This window comes from Drosophila serrata, unplaced genomic scaffold (assembly GCF_035046125.1).
Source record: "Drosophila serrata isolate PLE 108 unplaced genomic scaffold, ASM3504612v1 contig_184, whole genome shotgun sequence".
Lineage (NCBI taxonomy): Eukaryota > Metazoa > Arthropoda > Insecta > Diptera > Drosophilidae > Drosophila > Drosophila serrata.
In genome coordinates this window covers 8,607,717-8,623,133 of record NW_028257082.1, presented here as the reverse complement: position 1 = coordinate 8,623,133, position 15,417 = coordinate 8,607,717, and the positions used below count along the sequence as shown (strand labels likewise).

Below are 15,417 nucleotides of genomic sequence, written 5' to 3'. Positions count from 1 at the left end.
TGCCGTTTCCACTTGAGTAATTCACTGTTCCCCGGCTTGCCTGTGTGGTCGCTGTGATTTATTTCAAGTGTTTTCATCTTCAAGCGTTGCCACCGCTCGCCAATTGGTTTGTTTTGCCTTGAAAAAAGGCGACAAGTGAAACCGAAACCCTGGCCAGGGGTCAGTCCAGACTAGTGCCGAAAGCACTTCAGTGTGTCAACTGTCAAATTACAACTGCCAACTGTCAACCCTACGGAGTTTAGTTGTCAAAGTCTTGGGCTTGGGCCTTTTGTTTACGTTTTTTGGCTTGGCGCCTGCGTCGTGGCGGCATAAACACAGTATGATGCAAACAAGTGGCTGTGGGCCACGTTATCCTGCCATGGCGGGGCACAAAGTGTGGCCACCACCAGCGGATCGATTGGCGTGGGACATGCGCAGGAGTTGCTTATGGACTCTGTGGACGCCTACTTGGATGTAGACACAATTATTTCGGTCAGAACGCTTCTGTGCCTTGTGCAAAACGGTTCAAGCTCTTCATTCAGCCCAGCGCTTTTGCTTTCAGTGTGTGTGTACAGCGTGTGTGTGAGTGTGAGTGTGTGTGGTTGTTGGCCAAAAGTTCCCGAGTAGAGAAAAATCAAATTATCGGCCATTAGCTTCAACACAATAGCACCTTGTTATAATTTTTCGCCAAACGTGACAAGTTTTTTCCGAGATTTAAGAAAACCCTCGTGAAAAATCGTGAAAATTCTCGCGCGCGCTCCTTTGTGTGTGTGAAAGGACGAGTGTGTTTGAGTGTCGCTTCTGTTGCCTTGGTTGCTTTCCACACTCACACAGCATTTCAGCATTCGAAACACACTTCTGTAGCAGACACACACAAATCACACACACACACACACATCGTTGCCGTCGTCACCGACTCCCTCTGGTGGAAAAGTGAAAGTGACCCGGAAATCGGACAACTCCGTGTATATATATATCTATATATTTTTCGCACAACTTGGCTGACAAAAAGTTAGTGGCTGAAACCCTAAACAATTTTCATCATGCCTCAAAAACCGAAATTCAATCGTAAATCCTCCCCTCGATTTGCTCCTTTTTATGCGTGGCACATACAACAATTTTCGTAGTCCTTTCTTCCTTCCTCTCAGTTATTCCTTTCCTTTTTTTAAAGGCACACACTTATACACAGCACAATTTTTTTAGTATTCACCCACAAACACCCCACCCTTTTAACCTTCAATTTCTGGCATGCTGTAAATTGTAATAAAACGAGAAAGAGAGAGTCTCACCTTTTGTAAATACTTTTTGGATTGTGCATATTATACGATTTTTTTTGCCAACTATTAAATTATTATATTTTTTGGAAATGCAGTCGAAATGATTTAATATTAAGGCAGCAAACGGATTTCAATAAAATCCGTTGCAAAACAATCAAAACTCTGTATGTGTAAAGTAAAGAAAATATAAGAAGAGATATATCTGAGGGAGTGGGACCAGAGACAGAAATCAAATTGCAACAGGTAAGTGGCAATTGGGTGAGTTATAATCATATATATATTTGATCGATAAGTACAGGTAAAGGTAATTGCATATTCTTCGGGCACTTTGCTAGTACATACTGCGTGTGCAAGTTTTCCCCCCATTTTTTCCGTGCATGCTCGCTCCCTTTGAAACCATCTGTTCGCCTGCAGCCACGCCCACCTTGATCCTTGATGCTCTCGTTATTGGTGTTGTTGTTGACAGGACCTTGCTAGCTGGCATTTGAGGTTGCCTCTTTACCTTTTGCCTTTATGGTAATTGTAATTTAGTTGCCAGTCGTCCGCCATGTTCAAGGACAGTCGCGGAGGCTGGCATCTAGGTCGACTTTCTCGAAAGGGGGGGGGGGGGGGGGCAAAAGGAAAGGCGAGGGCAGGCGCAGACGCGTGTCCTGGGTGAGGCCAAAGGTGGAAGTGAATTACAATTTAATTACCAGCCAGTTTCAAAAGGCTCAGGCATTGGGCTTTTTGCTAAACCCCCAATGGGATGAATAATAAAGAAATTATTTTTAGAAGTTTTCAATTACAAAGGAAACGCTAGGAACTTAAGTCGACCCCAGGATATACTTACAAGTATGTTCTTGTTACTAATTTTAGCTTAATTGCCATTATTGGGTGTCTTGAATCTGAGATTAAAGTTAGAATTACATAATTTTAAAATTATTCAATCATTATTAGTAATTCATATTTCCTTCTGATGAAGTCATAGGCAGCTTTATTATTAAAAGGAAACTCTTTGTTCTAAAATTCTTTAAAGCTAAATCTTAACGTGTAAAATGTATAAGAAATCTGCATGATGATTAATATCATAAAATGTAATATTATAAGTATGCCTCCTTTTATTATGAATTCCAATGTAATTATAAATTTTGTCAAGCATTTTTCAAACTCCCTTTAAAAAGTTTATTCTCTTCAAAATTCCTCTTTTAAAAGTTATTACCTTAATAAAGTTTTCGATGATTTAAGAAGAGAAGAGAGAAGAATCCTTGAGAGTCTCCTGGTAGCCGATTATCGTCTGCAAGTTGCTTTTCCTTTTCAGAATTACTTTGATTAATTATTTATCCTTTTATTATGAATTCCAATGTAATTATAAATTTTGTCAAGCATTTTTCAAACTCCCTTTAAAAAGTTTATTCTCTTCAAAATTCCTCTTTTAAAAGTTATTACCTTAATAAAGTTTTCGATGATTTAAGAAGAGAAGAGAGAAGAATCCTTGAGAGTCTCCTGGTAGCCGATTATCGTCTGCAAGTTGCTTTTCCTTTTCAGAATTACTTTGATTAATTAGAATCTATTTGTGTGTGTGATTTGCAGTAAACCCAAATGCCCGAGGCATTGATTCTACCCGGCATGGCTGACGCAGAGCCGGACCTCTCCACGTTCGAGAATAAGACGGGCCTGGCGGAGGATATGAAGTTCCTGGCCTCCATGCCCGAGCTCTGTGACGTAACCTTTCTGGTGGGCGATACCCGTGAACCCGTCTGCGCCGTCAAGGTTTGTACTTAAATTCTAGTACTTGATATTTTCCCACTGTGTACATGCTGATGTGTCCTGTGTGAGGCTGGGCATTGGAATCAGGTCACTGCGTAATCGCCACTCTGTGACTCTAAATAATGTAGAGTCTTTTGTGTGAGATAATACCCGAGGGAATGCGTGTGCCTTTGAATAACTGAATAGATTCAGTCATTGCAGAGACTATAAAATATGTCAGAGTTCGATCCATTTATTCAATTGCAAACTGGAATTTTATTCTTTAAAACCTCTTTATAAATAGTACTAAATTTCTCATTTTTCAGGCTGTCCTGGCATCCCGTTCCCGGGTCTTTGCCAAGATGCTGTATGCAGCCCCATCGCCGCAAAGGAAAAGGGAGACCTCGACGAAGGAGAACAAGCTGCGCCTCTTCCTGAAACGCTCCTCGGAACCGCTGCTAAATCTGCAGAATGCCGCCCAACAGGTTCGCATTCGCATGCTTTGATACTCTCTGTCCCTTTAACAAGTGTGCTCCGTATTCATTCATAATCGATTACCCATGGGGGGTGTATCCATACCAATTCATTCCAAGCCATATGCCCATCTCCATCTCCATTCAGTTCGATGTGTGTTCAAGGAGTGGAGGAGTGTGCCACCGGTGTGATTTTGCATTTTGTGTGTGTGTCTCTGCATCATTGGGGCTATTTTTGTAACCACCTTTTCAGTTACCTTCATTTCGCATTTGTTCTCCTCCTTGTTTTTGTGCGTGTGTGTATGTGAGCCAGCGATAAAAGCCCTTTTTAACTGATATCAATGTTCTTTGTGCATTCTCTGTTGTGACAACCACCATTCCTCATCAAAAAAAAAAAAAAAAACTCGTGTCCTCGTACTCGCTATCCCGCAACCCATATCTGTAAATCATAGAGAACCGGTTTCACCCAACAATTAGCTCCGATACCCGAGGTAACCAAGCATCAAATCAAATCAAAAATAAAATCAAATACTGTCGCTGTAAACGTGTGTGGTTGTCGTAATTGATTGAAGCTCCTTGATGTGTCCTTGCAGACATACATAATGATGATTCTTTGTCACAATAACCTGTTTTCTTATTTATTATTTTCCGATGGAGTATTTCCAAAGAGATTCTTGATTTAATTTGGCTTGAATTCTGTGTATTTTCTTTCTGAATCTGCAAGGACATTTACAACTTCGGCTTTTCGAAGCTAGCTTTCTATAACTATTAAATCTATAAATATATATATAATTGAATAGATGTAGATGTCTATGTTGAATGTGCGTCTAATCAATTGTCTAGTCTTTGAGGATGAGTTACCTAGAATGGTTTGAGTGTCATCAAAATGAACTTGTGCTCTTTCCACTGAATGACTCCTAAATACTTCTCCTTCTCTATCTATGCCTAGTTATTGTATGCTTAAATACTTCTCCTTCCTATATAGAATTCTCCTTATTGGTGGGAAGTAATCTACCCACAAATATTATCTGTCTTCTGTCTTTTAATACTATATATACGAAACCTTAACGAATGAGCTACTTTTGGGTTGCCTGACCTTCACCAATATTGGAATGTCTATAAAAATTAAAGTCCTTGCACCGCTTAGTTGTTACTGTTCTATTAGCTAATTTTAACAAAATCTTATTGTGCATTGTTTTTAATTAAATATTCTTGAATTTAGCCCTCAGGTCAACAGCATCAGACCTTAATTATTGAGGAGTTCGAGCCAGATGTTTTTCGCCAGCTGATCGAATATATTCACACGGGCTGTGTGACCTTGCAACCGCGCACTCTTTTGGGTAAAATTGATTAATATGTTAATAATGAATAAATAAAGGTATTTAATTAATGGGAAAATCTTCTTTTAGGTGTCATGAATGCCGCTGATTATTATGGCCTCGAGGAACTGCGTCGCGCCTGTGCTGGATTCGTACAATGTTGCATCAATGTGGACACTGTGTGCGCCTTGTTGGCCTCCGCCGAGCGTTACATTCAGTACAAGTGCACCAAGACCTTGGTGCAGAAGGTTCTGGAGTTTGTGGACGAGCATGGCAATGAGGTTCTGAATCTGGGCAGCTTCACTTTGCTGCCACAGCATGTGGTACGCCTGATCCTGGCCAGGGAAGAGCTACGGGCGGACGAGTTCACCAAGTTCCAGGCGGCGCTCATGTGGAGCAAGAAATACTACGACAACAATCCGGTAAGGATATCGTTTTGATATCTTCCTCAGAGAGATAACACTTATCTGATCCTCCAAACAGAACATCGACATCAAGGAGATCCTGGGCACCTTCTGCGAGTACATTCAGTTCCACAAGATTCCTGCCAATGTCTTGATGCGAGAGATACATCCGCTTAATCTCGTCCCCTACTCGATCATCATGAACGCGCTGGCCTACCAGGTGGGTTGCACTGTGCTTCTCGATTTGCTAACGCGCTGCTTCCTTGGTGTTTAACTCAGTCACTCACGCCGCCATCTGTCCATCTATCTGTCCGCCTATCTGTCTCTCCATCTCAACGTCCATGTCCATGTGTCCATCCAATGTCTATCCATCCAACGTGCACTCCATTCCGTCCATCCATCCTGTTGTCCCCTTTATGTCTGATTCTACACTTTGCAGGCAGACCCAGAAAGCATCGACCCCGGAAAGCTGTCTCCCAACTCTAGCCGAGTGAGGCGGGCGCGCCAGAATCAGGGTCGCTCCATGTCGGTCCAGAGCTCACTGGATCCCTACGGATCGAACACCACGCTCAGCTCCAGCGGCAGCAGCGACCCCACCAGCGGGCCGCATCACAGCAACTAACATAAGTTGAACGGCCCCTCCTCCTCCTCCACGTCATCCCAGCCCCACCAGCATCACCATCGTCATCGTCATCACCACCAGTCGCTGCCCAAGATCCGCAAGGCCAAGTCCCAGTCTTTCCGCACCCGACGCAGTCCCTCGGAGCGTCGGAGTCCCAACAATGCGCCGAATCTTACGCTGAACACTGCCCTGACATCGGGCAATGGCGTCGGCGATAAGAAACGCAGTCCTATGACACCGAAGAGTCCTGTGCTGCCGGCACCGGAATCCAAGAGTCCCGGCAGTGGGTCCCAGAAGACACCCACATCGCTGTCGCGCCAGGGTACACTGCGTGCCTCCAACCGGCGGAAGAACAGCGGCCAGCTTTCCATTTCGCTGGGCAATCAGGGCAGACGTAGTCCCGTCGGCCTCAACGATCGCAGTCCACAGGGTCGCCGTAGTCCGCTCTTTCCCAGCAGCGGATTGAGGTCACCGAATGACCCGAGTCCCACTGCCAGAAGTCCCACGGGAGAAATGCCACGTCGTAGCAGTCCCACCTTCAGTGTTCATACCCAGGAACGAAGATCTCCACTTGGAGCAGTCGCACCCACGGACTTTGGCTGCCAATTTGGAGTGCCGGGAACACGCAGGAGTCCCACGTCCACAGTGCATGTCCAGGACATGGCCACAGAGCCAGAAGAGGCGGGTTTCGTGGGTATGAAACGACCCTCCATCAGTCTCTTTACGCCCATCTACTTTGCCAGCGAGAAGCGCTCCCCGATGGGTCCCATTCCACCCATTACTGTCTCCAATCCCGCCGAGACGTACAAGAGCGCGGAAAGGGAACGCGAGGCGGCCGAGGCAGCCGCCCGGGAAAGGGAGAAGGAAAAGGAGAAAGAAACGGCCGCCCAGCCGCAGGAGAAGAAGAGCGTGATGCGCGAGATCCTGGCCTTTGTGCGGAAGCCATCGAAGCACATATCCACGCGAACGAATCGCTTTGCGAATGCCTTCACGCGAGCAGAGACGGGCTCATCCGGTGGTCCTTTGATCCGGCAGAGCACGTTCTCCGCCAGTCCAGCGGCCTCGTCGACGGCCGCCAAGAGTGCTGTCCAGAAGCAAATGTCCGAGGTGGGCTTTGAGCCAAAGATGTCCTTGAAATTCGCCCACTACACCAAAATGTCCCTGAAGCTACGCAGATCGGCGAAGCGCCAGGAGGAGGAGGAGAAACAGAAGGAGGACAAGCAGAAGCAGGGCTCCTCGGCATCGGGATCCAAGAGGCCCAGTGCAGACCTGAGCCAGGGCCATCCAGAGCAGCAGGTAGGTGGCATGGAGGAGCAGCCCTTCGAGTTGGCCAACGTGCACTTCGAGAAGGTAGGTGAGTCCTATATCAAGCATGAGAGGCTCCGCGAGCTAGAGGAACCGGAACTGGAGGCTGACAAGGAGGCCAAGAAGGAAGCGGAAGGCGAGGGCGAGCAGACCGATGCAGCCATGGCGCAGTTCGTGGAGGAGGTCACCAACTCCCTGAAGGTGGTGGCCCTCAACGGCGAGGGCGGTGCAGCCGTCGTTCATCACTTTACGCGTCGCTCAGAGAGTAGAGAACCCATCGAGCCCCGCATTAGCGAGGAACGAGAGTCCGACTCCAACGATCTGATGATACCCGAGGAGATGCGCGCCGAGCTGGTAGAGATCTTGAAGGCCTACGCCCCAGAACCAGTTTATGTGAATCTGCAGGCGCTGCGGCGGGAGACCGAAGAGGCGGACCTGGCCGCCGTCCAGGCCGAGTCTGAGTCGCTGGCCTTGACGGCGACCTTGCCCGAGAAGAAGCCGCTGCAGTGTCCTACCATCGAGTTTGAACCGCCGTCGCGACGCTCCTCCTTCGATCCGCCGCGTTCCCCGTTCCTTGAGCAGCTGCGCAGTCCCGGAGTGGACACCGAAACGGATCTGATTAACCTGCAGCGCTTGGACTCTGGGGGCGACAGCTTCGAGCTGGTCGAGAGCAAGTGGAGCAAGTCCAGCCGGGGTGAGTCAAGCTTCGACTGTCCGTACTCCTCCAGGGACACCAGTTTCGATGTCTCGATCTCGCGGTATCAGTCCACCAGCTACGAGGATCAGACCTCCAGCTTTGAGATCGTGGACACCGACGAGAAGGGCCAGGGCCGCCGAGCCGTGGACCTGCGCAAGAGCTCCATCGAGCTGGTGGACGCCGAGACCTTTCAGAGGTCCGGTTCCTCCTGCGGCGGACGCAAGTCCTCGCTGGAGACCCACTTTGACTATACGCCCACCGAAGGCGGTGGTCGTTCGCCCAGCTTTCCCTTTCCGGCCATGAGCAAGAAGCAGCGAACGGAGAACTTCCGCCAGCTGCACGTGTCCCCCTTCAGTGCCTTCTCCCGGGCACGCAGTCCGCTCTCCCAGCAGACCTCCTCGAACTACAGCTCCAGGGACAGCTATGACTCCAGTGGCTCCTATCCCCATGGCTACGGTTATCCCCCGGAGCCGCCACAGCGGAGTCCCTATGGCGATCCCAGTCGCAAGCACTTCCCTCTAACTGTCCGACAGAAGGGTCTGCAGGAGGAGGAGCGTGAGGTGCGAACCTTCCTCTGCACTGATCAGAGATGCGCCTCCATCTTCGAGCCACGTCCCAGCTCTGTGCTCACCCAGCAGCTCTCCACGGGCTCCATGTCCACTCCGTCGGGTTATACGAACAATGGAACAATGCCGCGTGAACGATTTCCAGGTTACGTAGCTGCCGGCACGGGCTCGGGAACGGGAGCGGGAGTGGGTGCTGTGGGGCCACTGCCCCATCCGGGACCTCTCTCCTCCTGTGGCTTCTCGAGCGGCAGCGAATTCGAGCCACCGTCGCCGAGACGGGCGGCCAGCGCCTCGCCGAAGCACACCTTCACCTTCCGCATAGTGATGAAGAAGGTGGACAGCTCCCCGGAGGCGCTGTGCCCGGAAAGGCATCGGTCACGGATCATTGATCGGTACAGGAGGCGTGACAGTCGCCGCAAGCGCATCCATGATGCGGGCAAGAGCTTCTAGAGAGTAGGAAATGAAGCTAAGTGGGTTACCAGCGATGGGGAAAGTACCTAGATAGAAAACTGAACTACTGACAGGTTTAACTTTAACTCTGATTCTAGATCTTTGATTTCGCACTAACTGCCTTCTATTAAAGACCCCCTCTAAAGGGTATACAAAAAAAAAATACTATTAAAAATCAGAATTCAAATCAAAATAAATCAAAATTAAACCTCATATATTTCAAGCTGTACAAATGATAAGATAACTAAGTAACTGATGGTAGTAATAAATGTACACCTCTATATTTGATGTTGAATAAATATTGAAAAGGGATTAGAGAATATAAATAGTTAAATACAATTCATATATGTATGAATTCCATTTCTCAGTACCTTCAACTTCATAGAATTCAGAACATACATCCATATATATGTATATAACAGGTATTTTTTGTAGTTAGTCAAGGAAATATTTATCCATAAATATATGTATATACATATGTACACTACCCATTGCTGGTGCCAACCAAGGTGAACCTCAGTAATTATTCGCGGCAATCTCTAGATATCTCCTCGATACGCATATATTTTTGACAATCTCAGTGTTGAATCTATATATATTTGACCTCTCTCAATCGTAATTGTAACCGTTTAAATGTCTAGGCTTAAGTGAAGACGCCGAAACCATGGGCGTTCGGTTATCAAACTTTATAAAATGGTTCTGGTTTTTAGGCCGTTTCAAAAGCTCTACCAAAAACCAAAAGGCACGAACTTCGGCCCACCGAAGTCTGGTACTTATGATCTCTGCTGATTTGTCAAGCAACCCTCGTTACATCTGCGGTTACAAACTGATAACCGTATATTATATATATATATGATATTATGTAATCTACAAACTTAAGCGCAACAATAATTCCTCCCACGATTTACCTGACTACTATTTAAAAAAAAAAAAAACAAAAAAAATTAAGTAAGAAAAACAATAGATCAAAAGTTTATATGTATACATGTGCATACAGGAGTTCACACATTGATGTTGTAATTAACGTGGAAAACCGATATTATATATATATTCTAAGTATTTGTGCATTTTTACGTGGTTCCTGTTATATAGCTATAGTTATATATATACCATATGTGCGTGATTGGACGCAAAGTATTACAAATTTTTGATGGCATCATATAATCAATATACATATATATTCTGATTCCGATTCTGATTATGATTCTGAAGAAACCTAATGCAATTTAATTCTAAATGTAACCGAACTGCGCTGCTATTGCAAAATAAGATCAGAAGTGTTTTTTCTAGTTAACTCCTAAGACTAAGATCAGAGCAAAATTATGCGCATGCGCCTGCGCGTGTATTATATTAAAGCTGGACTTGGGGCCGTACTTAAATCGTAAAAATATGAAAATGAAAATCTAGAGAGAAGGAAAACATTACATTTTGTGCCGTATAAAACTTGGAAATTATAGCGGTTACCAAAAATAATATTTAATGTTAAACTTTGAGCAAAGATTTTTGGACTCTGTGTTTGTTAGTTACAAAGAGAAAAAAGCAAAACCTGTTTAAGAGAATCCTACATTTAAGCGGAGTATCTAAAGTATCATAATTTACAACATATACATGCATATATTATATATACACTTGTAATATTCTTAAGTAAGAAACGTTGGCTTTTTAGCAAATCAATTTACTTGTAAGCAGAAAGATATCAGCATTTTACAGGTAATTACGCATCATGAGCATTTAATTCCAAACTAAATGGTAACTAATCGTTAAGTAATTGCTAAACACACAAACTGGGATCCGGAGATCCATAGTTCTGGTGATCTGGAGACCCATCAATCCACGCGCTAAACCACACTCGTAACTAATCGGAATGCCAAGTAGAACGTTGCTATTTTGATTTGTAGTTGCTTGTTTTGAAACTAACCACCAACCAGTCAGTCAGTCAGTCGATCAGTCAGCTTGTCAGCTCGCTAGATATTCGTATTTTGGATCGGTTTTTTTTCGTAGCGCCTCTGAATGCTTGCGAGAGGCACTCCACCATAGTGGACTATGCCAGAGAATCGAAGGCAGAGCATCCAACTACAATTTCACAATGCCAACTTCTTCTATTTGCAGAGCGGTTTTACAGTGTGCCAGCTGGATCGGATGTGGATCTAGGCAAGGATCCAGGATCCATTCCCCCCTACAATATGTTATCCAATATTCCCAAGCCCCCATTTATATTCAAAGGATGCCGTTGTCGTGGCATTCGTTAGACTAAGTCCAGTTCCAGTTTGAATCGCGTTACTTCGTTACCGCTCTCGCATATATACATACATATTCGAAAAGTTAGAGCTAAAGACCTCCGTGTACATTATGTGCGTTCGTTTTTATTGTAATTTGAGACAAAAAATAAAGCCCAGATTTCTGTGTTACCCAAAAAATATAACAACCTAGATCTATTCAGATCTAGACTTTGGCATTCACATGCAGGGCCAGCACACCATCGAAGTCATCCGATCCGATGTGGATATAACCATAGCCATGCTCATTCACAGTGACGGACTTGCCGGTGCAGGCACCATCGATCAGGCTGCCAGAGATCACATCGCAGTACTCTCCAGCCGGAAGACAAGTATTGAGCTCCTGGGACAGATCGTACAGGTTGTTGTTGACGGCCAGGAAGCCCTTGTTGCCACGGCAGAAGGAGATCTGGTTGTCGCCATTGTCCCACCACCCATGCAACTCGGTGTCCCTGACGGCATTCTTGAAGCCCACCATGGCGTAGATCTGGCGCCAGCGATGCTCGCAAATCCAGCCATTCACACAGGCTCCATCCTCATCGAACTCCGGGGAAATGATATTCTCCTGGGCGTCCTGCGGCGGCGGGGTATCGTGATCGTCGAAGGCAAAGGAGCTCATCATACGACTGATGCCATAGGGGTAGGCCAAATGGAAGGCGGTGGCCATCTTGTACTGCCTGGGTGACTTGTAGTTCAGTACGGCTCCCTGGTCACGCTGGTTGTCATGGTTATCCACAAAGGTCAAGGCCTGCTCGGACTTCAGGAAGCCCCAGTCGGTGCCCCAGCTCTGCAGCCACTTCAAGGCGTTGTTGCCACGGAAGGCCTTGCCGATCTCCTCGGAGAAGCGGAATTCGGTGACGGCACCCAGCTCATTGTATTCCTCACGGGACACGGTCTCGTGACCATGATCGATCACCTCCTGGAAGATGAAGGGCCTGGCATTGTGGGGGAAGCCATGATCGATATTCAGGTTGCTCAGACTGCCGTAGATGTACTATGGAAAAGGTTAACAGGATAAGTATTCAGTAAGTTCTATAATATTTTCCTTATAGCCAACTCACCTCCAGATCCTCGGAGGCCATGTGCTTGGCGGCATCCACACGGAAACCGGCCACGCCCAGCTCGATGAGGTGATCCAGGAACTCAATCAGCTTGCTCCTCACATAATCGCTGTGCTGATTCAGATCCTTGAGGCCAACCAGCTCGCACTCCTGCACCTGGAAGCGATCGTTCCAATCGGTGATCTCACAGCTCGGATGGAAGTCCTGGGCGGTGTAAGGCACACCGGGGAAAGATTTCTTGGAAGGCTCGGCCTCAGTGCCGGCTGTGCCCACGGCCACGCCATCAAAGTCACCGGACATGTGATTGAGGAGAACATCCACGTAGATGCGGATACCCACATCGTTGCAACGACGAACCATGTCAGCGAACTCCTCCTCATTGCCAGAGCGAGTGGTCAGCTTGTAGGAGATGGGCTGATACCTCTCCCACCAGGGACGACCCGACGAGATTATGTTCTCATTCACGGGACTCACTTGGACGCCGGCAAAGCCGCGCGGTGCCAAGAACGCCTCGCACTCCTCGGCAATGTCCGACCATTTCCACTCGAAGAGATGGACGATGGTGTTGCGATTGCCCCACCACTGGGGATTGTGCTGGGCCAGCGAAAGGCTGGCACCCGCCAAGCAGAGCGTCAGGGCCAAAGCGAACTTGATCATGACCGTAAAAAACTGTGCCTAATCTTAGGAGCTTCTCCTCCTTTTATACACGTCGAGGCAATCTTATCGTGGATTTGCTTCGCTTGGGTCCAATTTACGACCAGCAGATGGTCGCCCAGCGATTCGGGGCAGATTTACAATGGCCATCGGCTGACCTATGGCAATATGCGATAGTGTCCCTGGATATTTGCAATTCGTGAGTGGCTTGGCATTCCCAGAACATCATAAGACACACGACGCGAAGATTAGATTTGTGAACTCTAAATACCCTGCCTGATTGTTACAATGTTTTGTGTGGGTCTAAGGTTCAAGAGGTTTTTACTTAAAGTATTTATTAAAATGTATTTTTGTCTTGTATTAATGTAGTAAGCATATTTATAGTTACTAGAAAAGGTAGAATAAATCCTAAACTTGCCTTGTTTTTCTTTAGATCGTCAGTAAAAGCCACGTACCCCCCTTTAAGAGTAAAAATAAGTTCAATCGCCCGACATGTTCTGCTTGAAATCGATAATTTTTATTACTCTAATTTATGACAATATTTTTTTGCATTCTGTCATTCCTTTAGATTACGATTACGATTTGTGAATTATGAAAACAGATTTCTTGTGTTTACTGCGAGTGTCACTTGGCTTCGGCCAGGCGAACTTTGGCTCCTTTTGAAGCATCCTCTTACGAACTGCACACTCCAGATTATAATTCTTGCGTAAAATTACGGAAAAATAGTAAATAATCTCGACCACAGAGAGCATGCTCATGCCCACGAAAAGACTAAAGGCACTGCCCAAGTTGGCTAAAAAAGAAATACACCTCTAGTTAAAAATATTTTTATAAATTAAACAATATACTTACAAACCAAAGTCACCATATTAGAGAGCAAATCATGACGGAGACGGCGATAACTGAAGGAATTAATAAAGACGTGAACTATGCCATCATTCTTGGCTATTCCTGAGCTGAAATTATAGAGTTCTTGAGTATGTTTATATATTAAAATATATATTTTATATACTCACTAAAACTTGTCCGTCACGGGCATGTTGAGCTGTAGGGGAAAATTTGATATTTGGACATCGAAATCAAAGTGCTCACAGGTCAGGGGACAATAGCATTGAGTGCTTCTGTTTCTTGTTATAATATTTGCTAAAAACAAGGTATTAAATTTCTGAATTCATTAAATAATAAACCGAAACCCACCAAAGTTATCCACCAGACATGGAATATCACGGAAAGTGCAAATTCTATCTCTGGTACGATTAAAGTCAAAGAAGTATGTGTGACATCCACAAAACTTAACCATATTTGTGACCCTACAGTTGAGTTCACAATTAGGATACACATAATCTGGAAAATAGCGAAGGGGAAACTCTTTCTGAAACACACAATTTCTCTCCTCGATAGTCAAAGCCTTGACAGTCGCAGAACAAAAGGTTTCCTGTGGTCTTATAGCTGCAAAGGATTCTGTATTAAAGGCTATAAAATTCGCAGAGGCATGGGCACTGGGAAAGGCATCAGTTTCCTGAATCAATAGCTTTACGCCATAAGAATATGATTGTACAGGATCGTAGCTGTCATCCATATATCTCACAATGACAGAAAGACCATATTTTTGACCTCCTATGGCTCGCTGGGCGGTGAAGTTGAGGCTGCTTTAAAAGATTTATTAAGAAAATTTAAGGAATTATATTAATTTAAATATTACCAACCCCTTTTGTCTCAAATTAAACGAGCAGCAATGTCCAAAAAATGTCTTGGATAGCTGAAAAAGTTTCGAACAATCCATAATATTGCCATTGAATCTACAACGATATAGAATCTCATCGCAGTCCCAACGTAAGTGCTCTACAAACTGTTGAATTGTTAGATTATTTAGAGAAAGCAAGGACTCCATTTGCTCGATATCCTGCGCTGTATAACGTTCATCGTCCAACATAAAGCCATAGAAAATGTGCAGCTTTCGCAGAATGCCAGATAGTTCAGCTCCCTGAGGGAGTTGTCTATGAATTTTATAATATATAATACATATATATAGATATATTCAGATAGTCTCATTTCTACCCACATAGTCCTTAAGAAAGCCTTGGACTTTTGCATATTGAAAAGCACATCAGGACAGATGGTAACCGGTGGAAAGTAGAGATTATTAACCGGAGTATGATCACTTTCCACATTCATTCTGGTGGGATTACTGCGATAATCCACGTAGAAGGTTTGCGCCATAACCACAGCGCAGATGAACATCACCAGCGAGATTAGGAGCCACACAAAGTGCACAATTTTATTGGTATCCTCATCGCGGGTGTATCTCAAGCCATGGATACTGCTGGTGGCACAAAAATCACTCCAAGTGCGCCGCAGGGAACCCACCAGGGGCGACACCTTCAGGTCCACCTGCTCCGGACTAAGTTCCTCCTCTTCGTGACCCATTGGAAAAGACGACTAGAGGATATTCTTTACGCTGCAGACATTTATATGCATGTCCGAGGAGATGGCTTCACTTGATATTCTGACAGCTGCTTATTAATAACGAATTAGGCTTTGGGGGGTGAGATTGTGAAAGACCTTTTGAAGCATTTAGGGAACTGCTAAGGTAAATAATCGTATTCCAG

General features: G+C 45.4%; 3 protein-coding genes across 11 annotated transcripts; 1 reads left to right on the top strand and 2 right to left on the bottom strand.

Annotated features, from left to right (window-relative positions):
• Positions 1–453: 453 nt before the first annotated feature.
• On the top strand, positions 454–11,225 carry gprs (speckle type BTB/POZ protein). Of its 9 annotated transcripts, XM_020956410.2 has the most exons (10): positions 454–990; positions 1,352–1,499; positions 2,826–3,005; positions 3,308–3,466; positions 3,907–3,945; positions 4,677–4,794; positions 4,864–5,195; positions 5,257–5,397; positions 5,617–5,667; positions 5,851–11,225. In XM_020956410.2, exons 3-10 carry the CDS (start codon positions 2,835–2,837, stop codon positions 8,815–8,817), a joined length of 3,978 nt encoding a protein of 1,325 aa, XP_020812069.2. In that variant the 5' UTR covers positions 454–990; positions 1,352–1,499; positions 2,826–2,834; the 3' UTR covers positions 8,818–11,225. The 9 variants fall into 9 exon arrangements, with proteins under 9 accessions (XP_020812069.2, XP_020811992.1, XP_086685058.1 ...); XM_020956253.2 differs by having other exon boundaries at positions 474–542; positions 5,617–6,668; XM_020956333.2 differs by lacking the exon at positions 3,907–3,945 and having other exon boundaries at positions 5,621–6,668.
• On the bottom strand, positions 10,921–12,824 carry Amyrel (Amylase related). Its single transcript, XM_020955949.2, has 2 exons — positions 12,155–12,824; positions 10,921–12,087 (listed from the first exon to the last, which is right to left on the bottom strand). Exons 1-2 carry the CDS (start codon positions 12,809–12,811, stop codon positions 11,260–11,262), a joined length of 1,485 nt encoding a protein of 494 aa, XP_020811608.2. The 5' UTR covers positions 12,812–12,824; the 3' UTR covers positions 10,921–11,259.
• A 479-nt stretch (positions 12,825–13,303) lies between these two features.
• On the bottom strand, positions 13,304–15,235 carry Nach (nach). The gene is made up of 6 exons (XM_020956054.2): positions 14,871–15,235; positions 14,515–14,805; positions 14,006–14,454; positions 13,825–13,951; positions 13,661–13,764; positions 13,304–13,601 (listed from the first exon to the last, which is right to left on the bottom strand). The coding sequence occupies exons 1-6, from the start codon at positions 15,233–15,235 to the stop codon at positions 13,384–13,386; spliced, it is 1,554 nt and encodes a 517-aa protein (XP_020811713.2). The 3' UTR covers positions 13,304–13,383.
• Between the last annotated feature and the right edge of the window lie 182 nt (positions 15,236–15,417).